Source organism: Vipera ursinii, assembly GCF_947247035.1.
Source record: "Vipera ursinii genome assembly, chromosome: 7".
NCBI classification, from domain to species: domain Eukaryota; kingdom Metazoa; phylum Chordata; class Lepidosauria; order Squamata; family Viperidae; genus Vipera; species Vipera ursinii.
Genome location: NC_139521.1, coordinates 53962178 through 53980097, shown reverse-complemented (window position 1 = coordinate 53980097; position 17920 = coordinate 53962178). Strand labels below are relative to the sequence as shown.

The 17920-nt window shown below is 36.9% G+C and overlaps 1 protein-coding gene across 2 annotated transcripts in view; it reads left to right on the top strand.

The window, feature by feature from the left end:
* ALPK1 (alpha kinase 1) overlaps positions 1-10299 on the top strand; it is a 67188-nt gene extending 56889 nt beyond the window's left edge. For both annotated transcript variants that reach the window (XM_083367965.1, XM_083367964.1), the window contains 7 exons: positions 574-669; positions 2070-2174; positions 3050-5120; positions 6379-6532; positions 7676-7838; positions 7965-8151; positions 9807-10299. In XM_083367965.1, the coding sequence (XP_083224091.1) occupies positions 574-669; positions 2070-2174; positions 3050-5120; positions 6379-6532; positions 7676-7838; positions 7965-8151; positions 9807-10006 (2976 nt within the window). In that variant the 3' untranslated portion in view covers positions 10007-10299. The remainder of the gene's footprint in view (positions 1-573; positions 670-2069; positions 2175-3049; positions 5121-6378; positions 6533-7675; positions 7839-7964; positions 8152-9806) is intronic.
* Positions 10300-17920: the final 7621 nt, after the last annotated feature.

The window sequence follows — 17920 nt, the reverse complement described above, 5'->3', positions numbered from 1 at the left end:
AGAGCAAGAGAGAAATGTTTTTTGAGCAGTGTGAGTGAATGAGAGCGTGAAAGAGGCTTTTTAGAGCAAAAGTGAGGGTATAAGAGAGCGAGAGAAGCTTTTGCAAAGAAAACATGAGTGAATGAGAGCAAGAGAGAAGCTTTTCCATGCAAAGGTGAGTGAATGAGAGTGGAGGGGGCAGGGTGGCTGCATGTCTCCCCTTAGGCTCCACTGTTCTGTCAAGCCTCTTGTTTTGCGCATGCGTGCACATGCGCATCCTTCTTTGTGGCTCCCAGTTTTTTCTTTTGTGAGGGAACCAGTTCCGAGTGGCTCTTTCACTGTTTCAGGTTGCCAACCCCTGATATAGATTGTTGCAAATTGGTCGCAATGAAAAAGCAAATTTTCTTCGAAAAAAGCAAATATTCTTTTAATATTTCCTGATCAGTGAAAAACTGACTTTCCTTGTCCCACTAGGAATTAGGTAGATAAAGAGCCTTAGATGGTATTTTTGCTTTCTTTTGACATGTTTGAAGTAGCCTAAAATAGAAACAAACAAATAAATTTATATAGTTGTTCATATGTGTTCTTTTTTAGGGAATAGCTACCTCACTGGGTATTTTGGCAGACATCTTTATATCCATGAGTGAAGATGATTACATCCGATTTAAAAACAATTCTCAGCTTGGCCTGGTAACTATTTTTACAGCAAATATGAACCTGATTTAACTATTTTTCATATATACATACTTTTTGGAGCAAGCATTGTGCAGAGTACAGAAAAGGACTAAAGAATATAAACCAAAGGAATTAAACTTAGCTAAAACTAATTTATGCCGACATCATTCATCATATTGCTTTATAGCTGTCTTTCCTTGCTAACCATTCTTGTTTCTACCACATCCATACAGTTCAAATATTTGGCCTTTTATTCTTTCTCACCTTTCTTTTCAAGACTTTCATTATCTCCATCCAACCTTCGTCTCAAACCATCCACCTTTGTTTCATATATTTGTTTTGTGTTTGAAGCTCATCATTTTCATTGTATGACACATCTTTTTTACATCATTTATTGATGTTTGTATTCAAACCACATTTGTGCATCATCCATCCATTCATGACCATTTGTTGTATTCCTTGTTTCACCATACCCACTTTTTTTTGTACTTCACTCCATGAGAATTTTATTAGATGTGCTGTTCTTTCTCTTTTTTTATTGAAAAGTTTTATAAAAGGTTACAATATTATCCCCTTCCCAAACCCCCTCCCGCCATACCCACTTTTTAAGTTCCCCATTTCCCCTTGTGTCCAACTTCCTTTTATGTTTATCTGCATGCACCCAACTCTCCCTTCTGTATAACAAAGTAGGCAGGCTGTTACTATAGCTATTTTTCACTTATTTCAGCCAACATTCTTTCCTTACAACCAGCCACATAGTATCCACTCCCTTTCTACAAACATTTTCATCACTCAAAATCCATTCATTTTTTCCATTTATAGTAGATGTTATATAAAAAGACAAATGCTTGCTCCAGTTATTCCAGTTACATATACTCCATTTTCTAATTCATTCCATTATATACTCCATTTTCTAATGCAAATGCAAGAACCATTAATTAATTTTCAAATCCATATTTCTGATTGCATCAGACACACTTATATTACATTCACTATTATTATTATTCAGGCTGTCAGCAACCTAGATGGCATGTTTTACTTACTAAAATACACATACATTAATGTCTCATCCCATCCAATATACTACCAGCATTCCTTATTTATTTGACTAGAAATACATTACGCAAATCAGGTGATATAATACACCTATGTATTACTCCAGTTCAGTATTGAATCATTTTGTAAGAATTCCATTATTCCACATGTTTTATTGCTATCATGTATTGTTTTTGCCACATTTAGCAATTTTTAGTTTCTTATTCATGCAAAATAGATTGTAATTCAAACTTATTCTTTTTATCATACACTGTCTCTGAATCAAGAGATGCGACTGAGTCTATGTCATATAAAGTATGCATTTCAAACTATGAGAAGAGTATCTTCCAATATACATTTTCTTCTTGTTATTTTATTAGAACTTTCTTAAAGAATTTGATCATCGTTTACTTTCAGCTGCCGAAGCTTGCAAGCTGGCTGCAGTCTTGAGTCAGTTCACACCATTGTTTGTGCTCACTGCAGTTGTAAGTATCGTGATTAGTGTTACTGTTTTCTTCAACTCTGAAAATTCTTTATAGTGGTCTTTGTCTACTACTGATATAATATGCTCCTGCCTAGCCAATATAAGGGATTCAAATTATAATCTAAATTTCTAGTGCAGATGAAATATAAAGCAAAAAATTAAACTGCACCCCATACATTAGGGATTGAAGTTTTTTACTCTAAACAGTTATGAGTTATTCTAAACAATTATTTGTTATTGCCTGAATTAATGTTGCAGTTCAGAAAGATAGATAAAAGCATGTTCCCTTTATTTCACTGACATTTACCATAGGGTAAGTATAGTTATAAATGCAGCTTCTATTAGAATCCATATTTAGTTACCAGTAAGTTGAAATTAACAAGACATTATTAATCTTGCTTTACTTGATGCTAGAGTAGAAAATGTAGTTTATTTTGCATTTCAAGGCTATCATTCCCATATGTAATTTATTCATTCATCACATGTTTATACCCCCCAACATACCTAAATGACTCTGGGCAGCGTACAAAATGGGTTGTTAATCTGGATGTTTTGTATCTTTCATTTCTATGTTTTTTTCTGCTTCTGTTATAACTATATCAATTCTTATTTGAGTCTGATTATGTTCTTTTCATATTTTTCAAGGTGTTTTACTTATTCCTCTAAGCTCCCCCATTTTCTACAAAAATCAATAGTGATTTAAAATGTTATGCTAAATAAATGTATGTTAAATAAATAAAACAAATATATTTCACTAAGTGTAGAAAAAATAATCAACTGAAAATTAATGAAAACAATTCTGATTACATGTTGAAGTAGATATTAACGCATGAATTTGACAAAATCCTATTCATTCCCACTGTAATTATTTTTCAGAATATCCGGGGAATATGTTTGCTAACTTACAGCTGTTCAAGTGCATGTCCTCCAGAAAAGAGAGCATTTTATTTATCACAAGCAAAGGAGTCCTTTGAAATTGGTTTATTGAGCAAGAAGGACAAAGAACCAGTCACCAGCAAACAGGAGCTCCACAGTTTTATCAAAGCAGCTTTTTCCCTCGCCAAAGTACATCAGGGGCTTTATGGGGAAAGCAAGAGCCTTAATCAGGTGAATCAGTTCTGCCAGGAAGCTTTGGAGAAGCTTTATGTTTACAGTTACTCACTTCAAAATGAAGAGCAGGAAAAAGAACTGCTTGCTAATGACATTATGTCCCTGGTCATGTCAGTTAAAGAACAGTTGCAAGTGCAAAATTTCCCTAATTCAGATGCCAAATCCTACATTCCAGATAGCTACAAAACAGATGTCAAAAAACAGGTTCTGAATTGTGATTTGATCTTTGAGGAGGTTCTCAGAATGTATTTTCAGCATCATGAATCAGTCTGTGATGTTTTTGAAAGTACTTGCAGGAACCATAAAATTAGACCAGGAAAAGGGAAGCCAAGAACCTGTATAACAACGTTGAAGACCGAAACCAGAAATACAGATACCATATGTACTACTGAAGCAAATTCTCATTATGAAAATCACAATGTAGCAATCCCAACTTCACAGAAAGCAAGGGAAAGACATGATGGTCTTAAAGACCAAATGGGAAAGAAAATTTCTCACCTTGTTACAAGGCAGGTTTCTCTTGATGAAGAGACAGAAAGTGAAACTTCTGATGATCAAAGCAAAGCTGCTGAGATTTCAGTTGATTCTCAAAGTGAGAATAAAGTCTTTAGTGTCCTGGGAACTTGGAGCAAATTGTCCAGATCAAGCTTCAGTACTAGTTGGGAAGAAATTGTCAATAATAAAATTGATCTACCCCAAGATAAGGTGCAGAAAACAAAGAACACTACAGAGTTGCTTGAAGATGTTGAAAATAAAATTCAAGAGAGTGATCTTGGTTTATTAACTAATAAAATACACAAAATCACACTTCAACATTCTCAAAGTGACACGGGTTCTTTAAAGCATCCCTTTCCAAAGAGTATACCTTTCACTAATACACCAAAAGAATTGGACCCAGACTTAAGAAAGAAGCATATGGAGGCAAGAGTGGATGCTTCAAAGCAGACACTCAGAGGAGCTAGTATTAGCAACTCCAGACAAGATAAAGCAATTACGTCTGAAAAAGATCCTTTTGGAATAATTTCTTTAGGGAAGGTTTCCAGAACCAAGGACAGCAGCAATGCTACTATTTCTAGTATTAAAAAAGGAAGCATCGAAGACAATGCAAACTGTGCACGAGATTCAGGCCCAATGAATAGAAATCATTGGCAAATGGTTGACTTAGAAGGAGAAACTGAAGATGGAACAGAAGATTCACTAATGAACCCAGATCTACTCAGTGAAAAGTCGGTACCTGCTTCTATAAGAGACAATGTACTAAAAGCTGAATGTGACCATTTTGTACAAAACTGGGTTAACCAATCTGCCAATATGATATTAACCGGATGCTCCTCTAAAATATCTGAAGTTAAAACACAAGCAGTAGATGACTGGGAACTGGTTTCTGATGACAGAATAGAGTTAAAAGACCATCATACCAATGAAGGTACAATAAAAGATCCACAAAATTACAGGACTGAGGCCCCAAGTTGTTCATCAGGATGGGTCAACAAGCCAGTTGCAAATCATTCCAGTGATTGTACTACAACTGAAGAAGATGAAGGTGAAAATATAATAGGCATTTTGAACAGCTCCCCCAGATCAGGCTCTCTGAAATCATGGTACAAAGGACCAAGTTTTTCCAGTAGTTTTTCTGAACTGGGAAGTCCCTCCTTAATGAATTCTAGTGGAAGCTCTTTTTCCTTTATTAGCATGGTCAAAGAACAAATGCAACAAGCTCGTATTCTGAGCAACGATGATTATAACAAGCTACTTTCTGGTGTTGAACATGCTTGGCTAGTTGACAGAATGAAGAATACAGGATTCTTTAAACCAAACCTCCTGCATAAAACACACTGTAAGTCTAAACTCTAAACCATTTTCTAAACCATTATCTTTGTTCCAGGAATTTTGATCTATACTATTTGCAGAAACAGAAGTTGATTGCATCTTGACACTTTCATACTGATTTATAAATTTGGACCATTTGGCTTGTGGTAGGGTTACCTGTTCATCCACCCTGTTTGGGATCAGGAGCTCAGTAGGTCCTACTGCTAAGGCCAGCAGATAGCACTATGCTTATTTTCTTACATATTTACCACCAAACATTGAGGAATAAATATCAGTTAATATTCTGAATTTGTATTTTTTTTTCCTTGCCCAATTTCTATCTTAATGTATGAACATCAAAATCCAGGCTGCATCCAGTATGGTACTAGAACTGTTTGTAGCAGACGGTTGTACATTGTACAGATAGTTTTACATATTATGTAAAACCAATCACATAATCATTTTGGGGGTAATGATGCAGTTAATGCTATCCCTTCCATTCTACCATGACATCAGATAGAATGCTAGTAGTTCTACGGGCCTCTCCCTTCTTTTTGCTGGGTCCTCTTCTTCAAAGTTAAGATGCAGTTGACCACACATACAGAAGTTCTATGACTGCTGATGTCAGATGATTGCATGGAAACTTGTAGTTCGTTGCGGGAAAGAGGGTATTACAGTGAAGGACATGATACTCATCCTATGGCTATGTTGAGGCTAATTAAACACACAAGCTTCATACCCTGCCAATGCGAATTTTAACAAAATGTTGGTGTAAAATTGAATAAAATGTATTTTTCATTCAAAAATAAAGGAAAAGAAATGAGGGTGCAGAAGTTAAGATCAAGACTTTTGAAGTCATATCTTGCAATTATCCTTGATACAATTGTCTTTTTCTGTGCATTTTGTGTCATATTTATACTCTTAAAAATCTGAGATGTAAAGAAACTTTAATGAGATTTAATGAGAGGCAGAATCTAAATATTGATATTCAGATATTTCAAATAAAGTTCTGTATCTGCTGCAGAAGACTTTATTTTGATTTTAGTGTTTTTGTAGTTATCATATACAATATATTTTCCATGGGGGCATAACCATGGGTTTTTTTAAATCTGTAGTCATTGGTAAGACATTATTGAGAAATGTCTTCTCAGTCCAAAGCAATTCATCTTGTTTTGCTTTTCTCTGCACATATGAGACTGATAGCATTATGCTGCAGTTTTACAGATCAGTTTGTGAAAGCACATGTGGCATACTGTAGCTCTGTTCATCCATTTTTTTCTCTCTAGATGCTCTTCTTTTGAAATACTCTAACATATCTGGGTTGTGGACAGCTCAGGAGACAGCTGCATATATTGGAGACAACTTGAGTGTGGCAAAGAAAGGCAAGCAGAGGAATGCTTTTTGGATACACTTTCTGCACCAAGAAGAAACCCTGGGAAGGTGTGCCTCAAGTTAACATATGATCTGGAAAAGTTCACACAAGCTCCATATTATGTTGCATTTGATTAAATATAGAGCTGCTGGTAGCAGAATTGTTCTTTGGCCTTTGTAAAGTGTTCTATTGCTGAGGCCACATGTTATTTTAGCAGCCTAGGATAAGTGGCAAATACAACACAATCTCAAGAAATCTTCCACTACTTGATTCCTACATCTGCTTCCTGAGATAATCTTTCCCAATCTGAGTACCCTCTAGATTATGGACTTCGTTTTCAATTCCCAGAATTCCCCAGCAATAGAGGTATTGCTGACTTGAAGTACTCACATGTACTGAGCACACCTATTATCAAAGGATGACTGTAGAGCAGACATGTCAAACTTGCAGCATCACGTGACATTGCATGACATATTGGAATTTTTTCCCCATTGCCAGCAATCGGGTGGGTGCGGTTTCCTTGTGACACGTCTGGCCCGCGGGCCGGCAGTTTGACACCCCTGCTGCAGAGGTTTCAATTGACAGACCAGTTTACTTCTGAAGTTGAAACAGGAGAGGTCAACCTGAATCCTGAGGGTGGGGAACTTTCAGTGATTCATGTTATCATGAATCTCCTCCTCCACAGGAAAACCAGAGTTCTTCCTGGAGAAGTCTTCGTTCAATATTATCAATGTTTTTCAAGCCCTCTTCCCACTACTAGAGTATTTTAATAGCCCATCAATTGCATATAGTTATATCCTTTCCTATTTCCTTAGACACTTTCCAAACATGAGGAAAACTTAAGTCAGCCATACAGTATTTTTCCTTCCTTTGGGGGGGGGGGAAATGAAAAGGAGGAGGGGAAAATAAAGGAAAACAGAAGGAGGTTCAGAACCATGGCTCCCTTTTCTACTATGAACCCAGACCTACTTATAAGATGGTGACTCCTCAGCTATGGAAAATCTTCCAGGTCATTCATAGGGTCATTCTGCCTAGATCATATTTAATGTGTTTATATTAAATATATAATATTCATGTCATATCTGAGCTGCTATTGGAGAAGAGCAATGAACACATTTCCTAGATAAACATGAGATATTACTGTGGCATATGTTATATTAGTCCCATTAAATGGAGAATATTATTTGTGCTGTGTGTTACATTATCCCTAGATATGTTGGCAAAGAATACAAAGAAGAAAAAGAGATTATGTATCATTTCAATGATGTGGAGCGGCAAATGACAGCTCAGTACTATGTGACAGAATTCAACAAAAGACTGTATGAGCAAAACATCTCTACACAAATCTTTTACATTCCATCGGTGGTACTTTTGGTAAGGAGAAAACAAAAGGCTATAAGGAATTCAGCAGCAGACAAGGGAGAAATATCCTTATGAACATAGTGGACAGTATCTATATGGAAATACTATTCATATGCAGCCCTCTTATTTCTTTGTCAGATACTAGAAGGCAAGTCTATCCAAGGATGTGTAACCGTGGAACCCTACATTCTAGGAGAATTTGTGAAGTTATCCAACAACACCAATGTAGTAAAAATGGAGTACAAAGCCACAGAATATGGACTTGCATATGGTCATTTCTGCTATGAATTTTCCCAAGGCACAGATGTGGTGGTCGATTTACAAGGTTTGTAAACATTCAGTCATTATGCGGTAAAATCTAACACTTTATTAGGCCAATGGGTTATTAAAAGCTGATGTTTGTTTTGAACAGGCATACCTTCTTCATTGTGTGACTATTTAGAGTTCTAATTTCAGTGGCCATAGAATGCTAAATAATTACATGGGAAGAAGATGAGAGGTAGAAGAAAAATTTCGGCAGGCAGAAGGTAGAATGAAATGGAAATAGTGTATCTCAACAACAGCAAAACAGTTCAGGTTTTTAACTGATTGATTAGAAGATATAAGTGATTAATGTCCATTTCACATAAGCTATAAGTAATTTCTCATAAATACAGTAGATTCCATAAATAATTTAGATTCCATTTATCCTCACTTGTGAAGTAACTCTGAAGACATTTTTCTACTAAAGTTGTTATGGTGTCATGGCTGTTCAAGCAAAGGGACACTGAATATTTATTTGGTATGTTCAAATCAGTGTTGATTTCTGACACTTATACCTCCAGTTTTCTGGGCAAAATGTTTGAAGTGCTTGCTGTTGCCTTCTACCTTATTCTGAGAAAGAGTGACCGACCCAAACTCACCTTTGCCTTTGTAAAAAAAAAAAAAGAATTAAAACTCTTAAAATCCCAGTTTCTAGCCTTGTGGTCCTCTGTCCTTTGAACCAGTTGCAGAACTAGTATTTACTGCTGAAATATTTTAGGAACATAGAATCAAAAGAGCATATAATTCTACTTCCACTGTACTTCGTACTTTGATTTTTAATTGTTACATTGCCAATAAATACGTCTTTAATACTAAGAGACTGAAATAGAGCTAGATTCCAATCCATCTTTAGCCATGGAAACTTGCTTGGTGATTAGGCCCGTTACTCTTTTTTGGTCCAGCCCACTACACAAGGCGGTTGCCACGGAAAATTGGATAAGGAAGTGCTACGTATACTATCAAAATGGAATATAAATCTAATAAAAAATATTACAACTTTTAATCAGTGGAAACATTTTCAAAGTTGCACAAATCACTAGTGAACATGTGTGAGTTGAGTGGCCATATAAATTTGTTTAATAAATAAATACTTTTTTCTCCATTTTCACTATTACGTTTGCTTAGGATAGGAGACATTTTGGACAGCAAGTCTGGGATTATTTAGAGCTGTTTTTTTTATTATGACAATGATATATATTTGCTTAAAGAGGAGGAGCCTCATTTTTAGTATGGGCTTGGAAGCTAAGCCAAATCAGGGTCGGGTTAGTACATGAATGGGAAGTTATCAAGGTATACTTGGCTACTAAGGCTACACTAAAAAGTTTTTTAAAATCCTGGAAATAGATAATGGCAAACCAATTCCATCATTATGCTGCAAAAAAATCCTGTTTGAATGTAAGTTCAACTCAAGGAAGACTTAAAAAAATATTGGTGGAAAAAGCCGAAAGTCCTGAAAAATATGCAGATCCCCATTCCAAGATGTGCATAGCCACCTATGAACAAAATGTATGGTTGACCCTTTTGATGAATCTTGATTCATGCTTCCTTTAATCAATTTGTCCAAATATAGTAAGAGAAACATAATTTTTCTGACCTTGTTGTTTTTAGAAAATTGCATGCTAGTTTATATAATGCTTACATTAAGAAAATGGCATTTTGTTTTTTTCCTTTGGACAGGCTGGGTGACTGATAATGGAAAAGGCCTCATTTATCTTACTGATCCCCAGATCCATTCTGTCTCTAAGAAAGAAACATCAGGCCTCACAAACTTTGGAAAGAAAGGAATCTACTATTTCTTCAATAATCAGCATACAGAATGCAATGAAATCTGTTCCCGTCTTTCATTGACAAGACCTTCAATAGAGAAACCAAAGTGATTTTAGGTAATCCTTGGTACTATATCCAAGAGTCCCTGCTGTGAATTTTCACAAACATCTTGTCCTATTTTTAATATCAATTAAATTCCATAATACCAATTAAATTGTGTTATGTGTGTTCTAATTTCAAAAGCTCATTCTGTAACAAGGCAGAGATAATATAATAATAATAATAATAATAATAATAATAAGAATAAGAAGAAGAAGAAGAAGAAGAAGAAGAAGAAGAAGAAGAAGAAGAAGAAGAAGAAGAAGAAGAAGAAGAAGAAGAAGAAGAAGAAGAAGAAGTTGGAAGGTACCTTGGAGGTCATCTAGTCCAACCCCCTGCTCAGGCAGGAAACCCTATACCATTTCAGGCAAATGGCTGTCCAGTCTCTTCTTAAATACCTCCAGATGTTACCCATAAGGAGAGAGCTTGCATTTAGTTGCTTCTTTTTATCTTACTCTTTGTACAATTGCAGTGTTGTATGCACAGAAATGTTGTTCTAAGTACAGAAACAGCTCTGTGCCTGAGCATCATACAAATTAGTCATTGATAGGAAAGTCAGTACATATAAAAGGCAGCCTATACACCACCTTACCTTATCTGGAAATGATTATTAATGCAGCTGAGCAAAGCTAAATAGGCTTGGTAAGACTCTCAGCTCAGCCAACATTCATGCTCTTTATGTCATGCATTTTAAGTACATATTCTTCCAAAAGGCTGCATTTCTCCCTTCTTGTATTAAAACTGCAACACAAATAAACTAGCTGAGCACTGTTAAATTCATTAGCTGGCAGACTTCAACAACTGCCTAGAGTTATATATTAAGTAGGAGCTCTGCTTTGAATTTGAGCCATGGACCCTGATTCATCATCAACTTAGTATTAGCCAGGGACCAAAAAGGAAAATATGATAATTGTTCCCAACATGTTAAAAACAACTCCTCGTATTATAATCATGGAATCAAAGTGATCCAAAAAAATTCACAAGGAAGGTGGAAACTCTTTTTTCCCCAGTTGTGATTCTGGGCTTGAAGGTCATGGTCTAATTATCTGGTATCCTGGTGTTCTTCATCAAATGTCTGGCATCTTCGGAGGTACAAATCATATACTTCTTGAAAGCTAAGAAATCAAAACAAAACTAACATCATAAAAACCTAAACACCACCAATACACCCTAAAACCTTAAAGCAATAAAAAAAAACAATTAAAAGCAATTACTAAGCCCAACATTTAACTCTTTTCTTAAAAAGTGAGTGTGTCAAAAATCTGCAATATTATCTTTAATGCCAGTCTCAGATTTGTGAGAAAGATGGATTCCATAAAACTATTTAAAACTGGCCTTAATTTATTCAGTAGTGTTTATTAAAGAATGTACAGACCTAGACCAAACTTTAAAATAAAACTAATTGAAAAAAATAAAAAATAAAAAGTGTTATTTAATAATTCAAAATAAAAATATAATTGTGGAATGAGCTTGGATCTAAGAGCTTAATGGTACATGAACTTATTATGTACATATGTTTGGACATGTGTGTGTTTAATGTGTAATTAAAATATTAGAATTATTAAATTGTTAAACTGATGTAAAGCTATACAGACTGGAATAAATGGAGATTCTTCCAAAACAAGTGAAAGAATAAGTGTTGTGGAATGCAGCTACCCAAAATCATTTTGAAATGCATTGGGAGCTAGGTGCATGATAAAATTCATCTGTTTTCAGCAAACATTCTTCACAACCATTGGGCCTTAACTTTCTATGCTAGTTTACTAATCTTAATTGTAAAGCTCAGAGCTCCTTTCCCAGGGCTATTCCTGAATCAAGTGGTCTCTCATTTTATTACATTGACCAAAAATATTGTCACAGATTCTGGAACAGAGGATGTTGCTCGAAGTTATCTAACATATTCAGGCTGCTTCTGATTTGATACACATCCTCTTTGAATGTTTTGTGATATGTATGCTGTTCTTGCACTGGGTAAAAGCAGCTGTTGCCTTTTCTTTATTTATTTATTTATTTATTTATTTTTATTTTTTATTTATTTATTTCTGTTTATGAAGCAATCTTTTGTGTTTTTTGATCAAAGCTTATAATTCATGGATGTGACCTTCCTGGACTTTTGTCAGCTGGAGAGCTTAAAAAAGAAGCAATAGAGGAATTACATTGTTTCATTTCCTAAATATTCATATGGGAATATTTGACTGCCAGATAACAGTACTATACATTTTCCTGCACCAAATGCATTGTTGTAACTGAAGCTGTTACATGATTCCTCTTCATTTTTTAAGATTGGGGGAGAAGAATTTCTAAATCTGCTGGGGTTCTCAACCCTTTTTCTCCTTTAAAAGTAGTGATTACCTCTGCAGCTTTCCCAATGTTAAACAATGGTGGGATTTCAGCTATAGAGCAGACATCTGTTTTGTACCACCCTCTGATATGGATTTCTTTGAGTGTGCCATTTCACATGACCTTGCAATTTCTAACAAAATGTTAGTTGATAATTTTCAGACTGAGAAAATTTGGATCAGCGATTGGCTGATTGTTTCATCGCAAACCCATTTATTAAAAAAAATATTTAGAACCTCATTTTAGATGAGTGATGCCTGATTTGATATGGATGTACATTAAAATAGTGATGCTCACAAGGCAGAATTTGGGGGCAGAGGTCTAAGGCCCAATTAAACAGGAAAATTTCCACATACCCCCAATACAGTAGTAGGTTCCCATAGGACTAAACAAAAAATAAGACAAGATCTAGACTTAAAATGCAACTGATGATAGACAGTGGAAGAATATTGATATTTTTAGTAAGTGGTTGGAAAAGAAAGATGAAAGCGAGAAGCTAAAGAGAATGTAATATACAGGTGAAACTCGAAAAATTAGAATATCGTGCAAAAGTTCATTTATTTCAGTAATGCAACTTAAAAGGGGAAACTAATATATAAGATAGACTCATTACATGCAAAGCAAGATAGTTCAAGCCATGATTTGTCATAATTGTGATGATTATGGCGTACAGCTCATGAAAACCCCAAATCCACAATCTCAGGAAATTAGAATATTGTGAAAAGGTGCAATATTCTAGGCTCAAACTGTCCCACTCTAATCAGCTAATTAAGCCATAACACCTGCAAAGGGCTCCTGAGCCTTTAAATGGTCTCTCAGTCTGGTTCAGTAGGAATCACAATCATGGGGAAAACTGCTGACCTGACAGTTGTGCAGAAAACCATCATTGTCACCCTCCGTAAGGAGGGAAAGCCTCAAAAGGTAATTGCAAAAGAAGTTGGATGTTCCCAAAGTGCTGTATCAAAGCACATTAATAGAAAGTTATGTGGAAGGGAAAAGTGTGGAAGAAAAAGGTACACAAGCAGCAGGGATGACCGCAGCCTGGAGAGGATTGTCAGGAAAAGGCCATTCAAGTGTTGGGGACTTTCACAAGGAGTGGACTGAGGCTGGAGTCAGTGCATCAAGAGCCACCACACACAGACGGATCCTGGACATGGGCTTCAAATGTTGTATTCCTCTTGTCAAGCCACTCCTGAACAACAAACAACATCAGAAGCGTCTTACCTGGGCTAAAGAAAAACAGACCTGGTCTGTTGCTCAGTGGTCCAAAGTCCTCTTTTCTGATGAGAGCAATTTTTGCATCTCATTTGGAAATCAAGGACCCAGAGTCTGGAGGAAGAATAGAGAGGCACACACTGCAAGATGCTTGAAGTCCAGTGTGAAGTTTCCATAGTCTGTGTTGATTTAGGGAGGCATGTCATCTGCTGGCGTTAGTCCACTGTGCTTCATTAAGTCCAGGGTCAGCGCAGCCGTCTACCAGGAGATTTTGGAGCACTTCATGCTTCCTTCCGCAGACGAGCTTTATGGGGATGCTGACTTCATTTTCCAGCAGGACTTGGCACCTGCCCACACTACCAAAAGCACCAAAACCTGGTTCAATGACCATGGGATTACCGTGCTTGATTGGCCAGCAAACTCGCCTGACCTGAACCCCATAAAGAATCTATGGGGCATTGCCAAGAGAAAGATGAGAGACATGAGACCGAACAATGCAGAAGAGCTGAAGGCCGCTATTGAAGCATCCTGGACTTTCATAACACCTCAGCAGTGCCACAGGCTGATAGCTTCCATGCCACGCCACATTGAGGCAGTAATTGCTGCAAAAGGGGCCCAAACCAAATATTGAGTACATATGCATGCTTATACTTTTCAGAGGTCCGATATTGTTCTATGTACACTCCTTGTTTTATTGATTGCATGTAATATTCTAATTTTCTGAGATTGTGGATTTGGGGTTTTCATGAGCTCTACGCCATAATCATCACAATTATGACAAATCACGGCTTGAACTATCTTGCTTTGCATGTAATGAGTCTATCTCATATATTAGTTTCCCCTTTTAAGTTGCATTACTGAAATAAATGAACTTTTGCACGATATTCTAATTTTTCGAGTTTCACCTGTAGTTAATGAGATTTTAAAATGCTCAAGGACTAGTATGGAAATTTAAAAAGTAGAAGGGTGAAGTTGGAGTCAAACCTGGAAAGCCGCTAAAGAAACCAGGGCTATTAGGTTGGAAAAAGTCAAGATTGGATGGCAGTGTGCAGTGAGCTTGGCAGGGGAATTCAAGGTCTGTGGCTGATTTCCAGGCCTTAGAGCAGACATGTCAAACACAAGGCCCAGGGGCCGGATCCGGCCCACGAAGTGGTTTCATGTGGCCCGCGAAGCCATCCTGGAAACAGTGAGGGAACGGCCCCCACTACCTTGGCCCTGGCCCAGAGACCCTCCTTTTGCCAGAGACCCTCAGATCTGTCCCATTCTTGCCCAGGCCCCCATAGGCACCCTTGATGCGAACAATGTAGAGCTGGCCATGCCCACCCAATAGGCCATATGCACTCTAGCCACGCCCACCCAGTAGGCCACGCCCACCCTGGCCATACCCACCCAGCCCCCTGAGGGCAACCGCAATGCTGATGCGGCCCTCAATGAAATTGAGTTTGACACCCCTGCCTTAGAGGCAAGGCAAGCAAAGCAGACAGGAGCAGAAGCAACCTCTGGATTACTGGTTCCTATGGTGCTGCTCTGCAGCAGAACATCTTCTGCACTAGAGATAGCATCTGCAGTTTGGGGTAAGAAGTTTCAGGGGAAAAAGATAACTTGTAGCTTCATTGACTAGACATATTCACAGACAAGGACAGACTAAGTCTGTTGTTGATTTGTTGTCCTCTGTTGAAGAGAAGTATATTTACTGGAGTTTCTGACTCTTGGGGAACTTCTACTTACCATCCTGATTATGATAGCAGCCCAGGAATTCACAACCAAATGATGTCCCAGTTATACTGGACCTAACACATATAGGTGGAAACATTAAATGCAGTGTTTATGTTAGAGTAATCAAGATATTTACATCCATCTGTTGTCATGGTCAGACTATTCTTTGGACCCCTTTTGATTAATTTGCTCAAAGAGAGGATCAGAGTTAACAGACTACAGTATTTGCAAATATTTACAGAGTGAAGAGAGTATTTGCAATTTGTTTTTCATAAAGAAGTCTGTGCTCAGGCTTCATAAGATGAGATGTTCTGTTCTAAAATGAAACAAATCAATCTGTGTTGTTGCAAATGAACTCCTTATAGAGCACAATTCAATAACTATCTCACTCATCTTTCTTTGAATCTGAGTTCTGTTACTTGTCAAATTTCAGATATATTTGCTTAGTTCTAGGCTTTGTGCATTATGCATTATAACTCAGTATTATGCACCAAGCCTGCCATTCCCTTACATAGTGTTTTATGTGCAGATTATCCTATATATTTGTTATAAATGATGTATTTTGTGATAGAGATCATATATAATTTTCTTGCTATTTAAAATAGAAAACAGGAATATTTTCTGAGCATAGCAGCTTTTAACAAACTTCCTTGAGCTGTTTTTTATGAAAGTATGGTCAGTTAATTAAGTGAAGGTGCCTTTTTAAAAGATGTATGAATATCTATGTTATTTTGAGATAGATCAGGAATATTTAATAAAATAATGCCTGATTTCCACAAAGTTTAGCTTAAGGAAGAGGAAACGGCTTTCTTTGTCAAAGAAGAGAGAGTTCAGATTTTGTACGGCCGTTTCTTTATCCTCTTTTTCTCACCAATATGATGTTTGTGCTGCATTGTTTGAGAACATAAATGTTCTGCCATAGTCCAGAGCTGTAGAAGAAATTAGGTAGCAAGAGTAAAAAGCTGGAGAGAGAAAGGAGGAGAAAATTAAATCTCTTTTAAATCTCTGTGCAAAATCTTCAGTGTTGGGACTTTTGCAGCTGCACAAGAAGAAAATGCATTCAAAAATATAATGCGAGTGTGAATAATCCTTTTCTGGAGTCTTGCTCAAAGACTGCTCAGGCTTTGTAAGGTGAACTGGAACTGGGTCATCAGTCCTGCTTTGCTTCGTATTGCACACTATCGCTCAAGGGCATTCGGCATCTTGACTGTGTTAAAAAGAGAGCAAACAATCCATCAGTGATCCCAGAGCTACTTTCTCAAAGAAAAGGAAAATCAGCATGTGACAGTACATTTGCTTGCAGAGTTTTGCAGATTAAAACAATACATGACAGCTCACGTGTTCCTGGGAAGATTATCCCAGTTCTTGTTCACAGCTAAGAAAGACAGACACCTATCTACTCTCAACATTTAACCAAGGCGCCAGGGCTCTGTCTATAGAAAGAAGATACTCATACTCTTTTCAAGCCATTCTGCTAAGCTAAAATATAGTAGTTTCTTTCATTTTATAGGCTTGCATGTTGATATGTTTGCTTAACAATTTCAAATAAATCCATATTTTTTCAGCAGATATAGTTTAGTAGATATAATTATTTTACAGCAGTGTATCCCAAAAGACGTGGTGGCTCAGTGGGTTAGGATGCTGAGCTCGTCGGATCAGATGGTCGGCAGTTTGGCGGGTCGAATCCTGAGTGCTGCGTAACAGAGTGAGCGCCTGTTACTCGTCCCAGCTTCTGCAAATCTAGCAGTTCGAAAGCACGTAAAAAAGCAAGTAGAAAAATAGGGACCACTACGGTGGGAAGGTAACAGCATTCCATGCGCTTTTGGCATCTAGTCATGCTGGCCACATGACCACGGAGACGTCCTCGGACAAGCGCTGGCTCTTCGGCTTTGAAATGGAGATGAGCACCAGCCCCTAGAGTTGGAAACGACTAGCACGCATGTGCGGGGGAACCTTTACCTTTACCTTTATCCCAAAAGAGATTTATAAAGTGCAATATTAAGGATTTACAATAATTCTGAAAAACGTGTTCATGCATCTATGGAACTTGGCCCAATTGGCGTTCCTAAGCATCAGTATACCGGTCTATATGTAGTCAACAGGATAACACATGGGATAGACTACACATTGCTGTAAGCCATGTTTTTTTAATATGTTTTATTGCTAATTAACTTAGTTTGCATATCCCACCAAGCCAAAATCAAAGTAGGTCATTCCTTACTGTGCCTTAGGTCTAACTGCAGTGCATGAACCTAGTAATTGTTTTCTTTGCATTTTGAAAATGAGGTACTGCTCTGAAAAAGTATCTGAATAAGCTGTAAGCATCAATATTAGATAGTTCTTCTTAATTAGTTGTACCCCATTTTTTAATATTCTTCAGGTTCATATTCTTCGTTGTGTTATGGCTGCATGGTCCTTATAATTGACTCTTAAAAATACTGTTTAATTAACTCTGTAGCTATTAAGCTGTGATAGTTTTAGAAAGCAAAAGATTTATATAATTTGAAGAGAAATCAGAGTGTATATGTGTATACATATACATATACATATGTTCTCAGACTCAACCCAGAAAAACTACTTAACCCATACCTACACCTTCACCACTTATATAGTAGCCAAATTAATTGCTGAACTAATAAAAATAAGGAAAAACT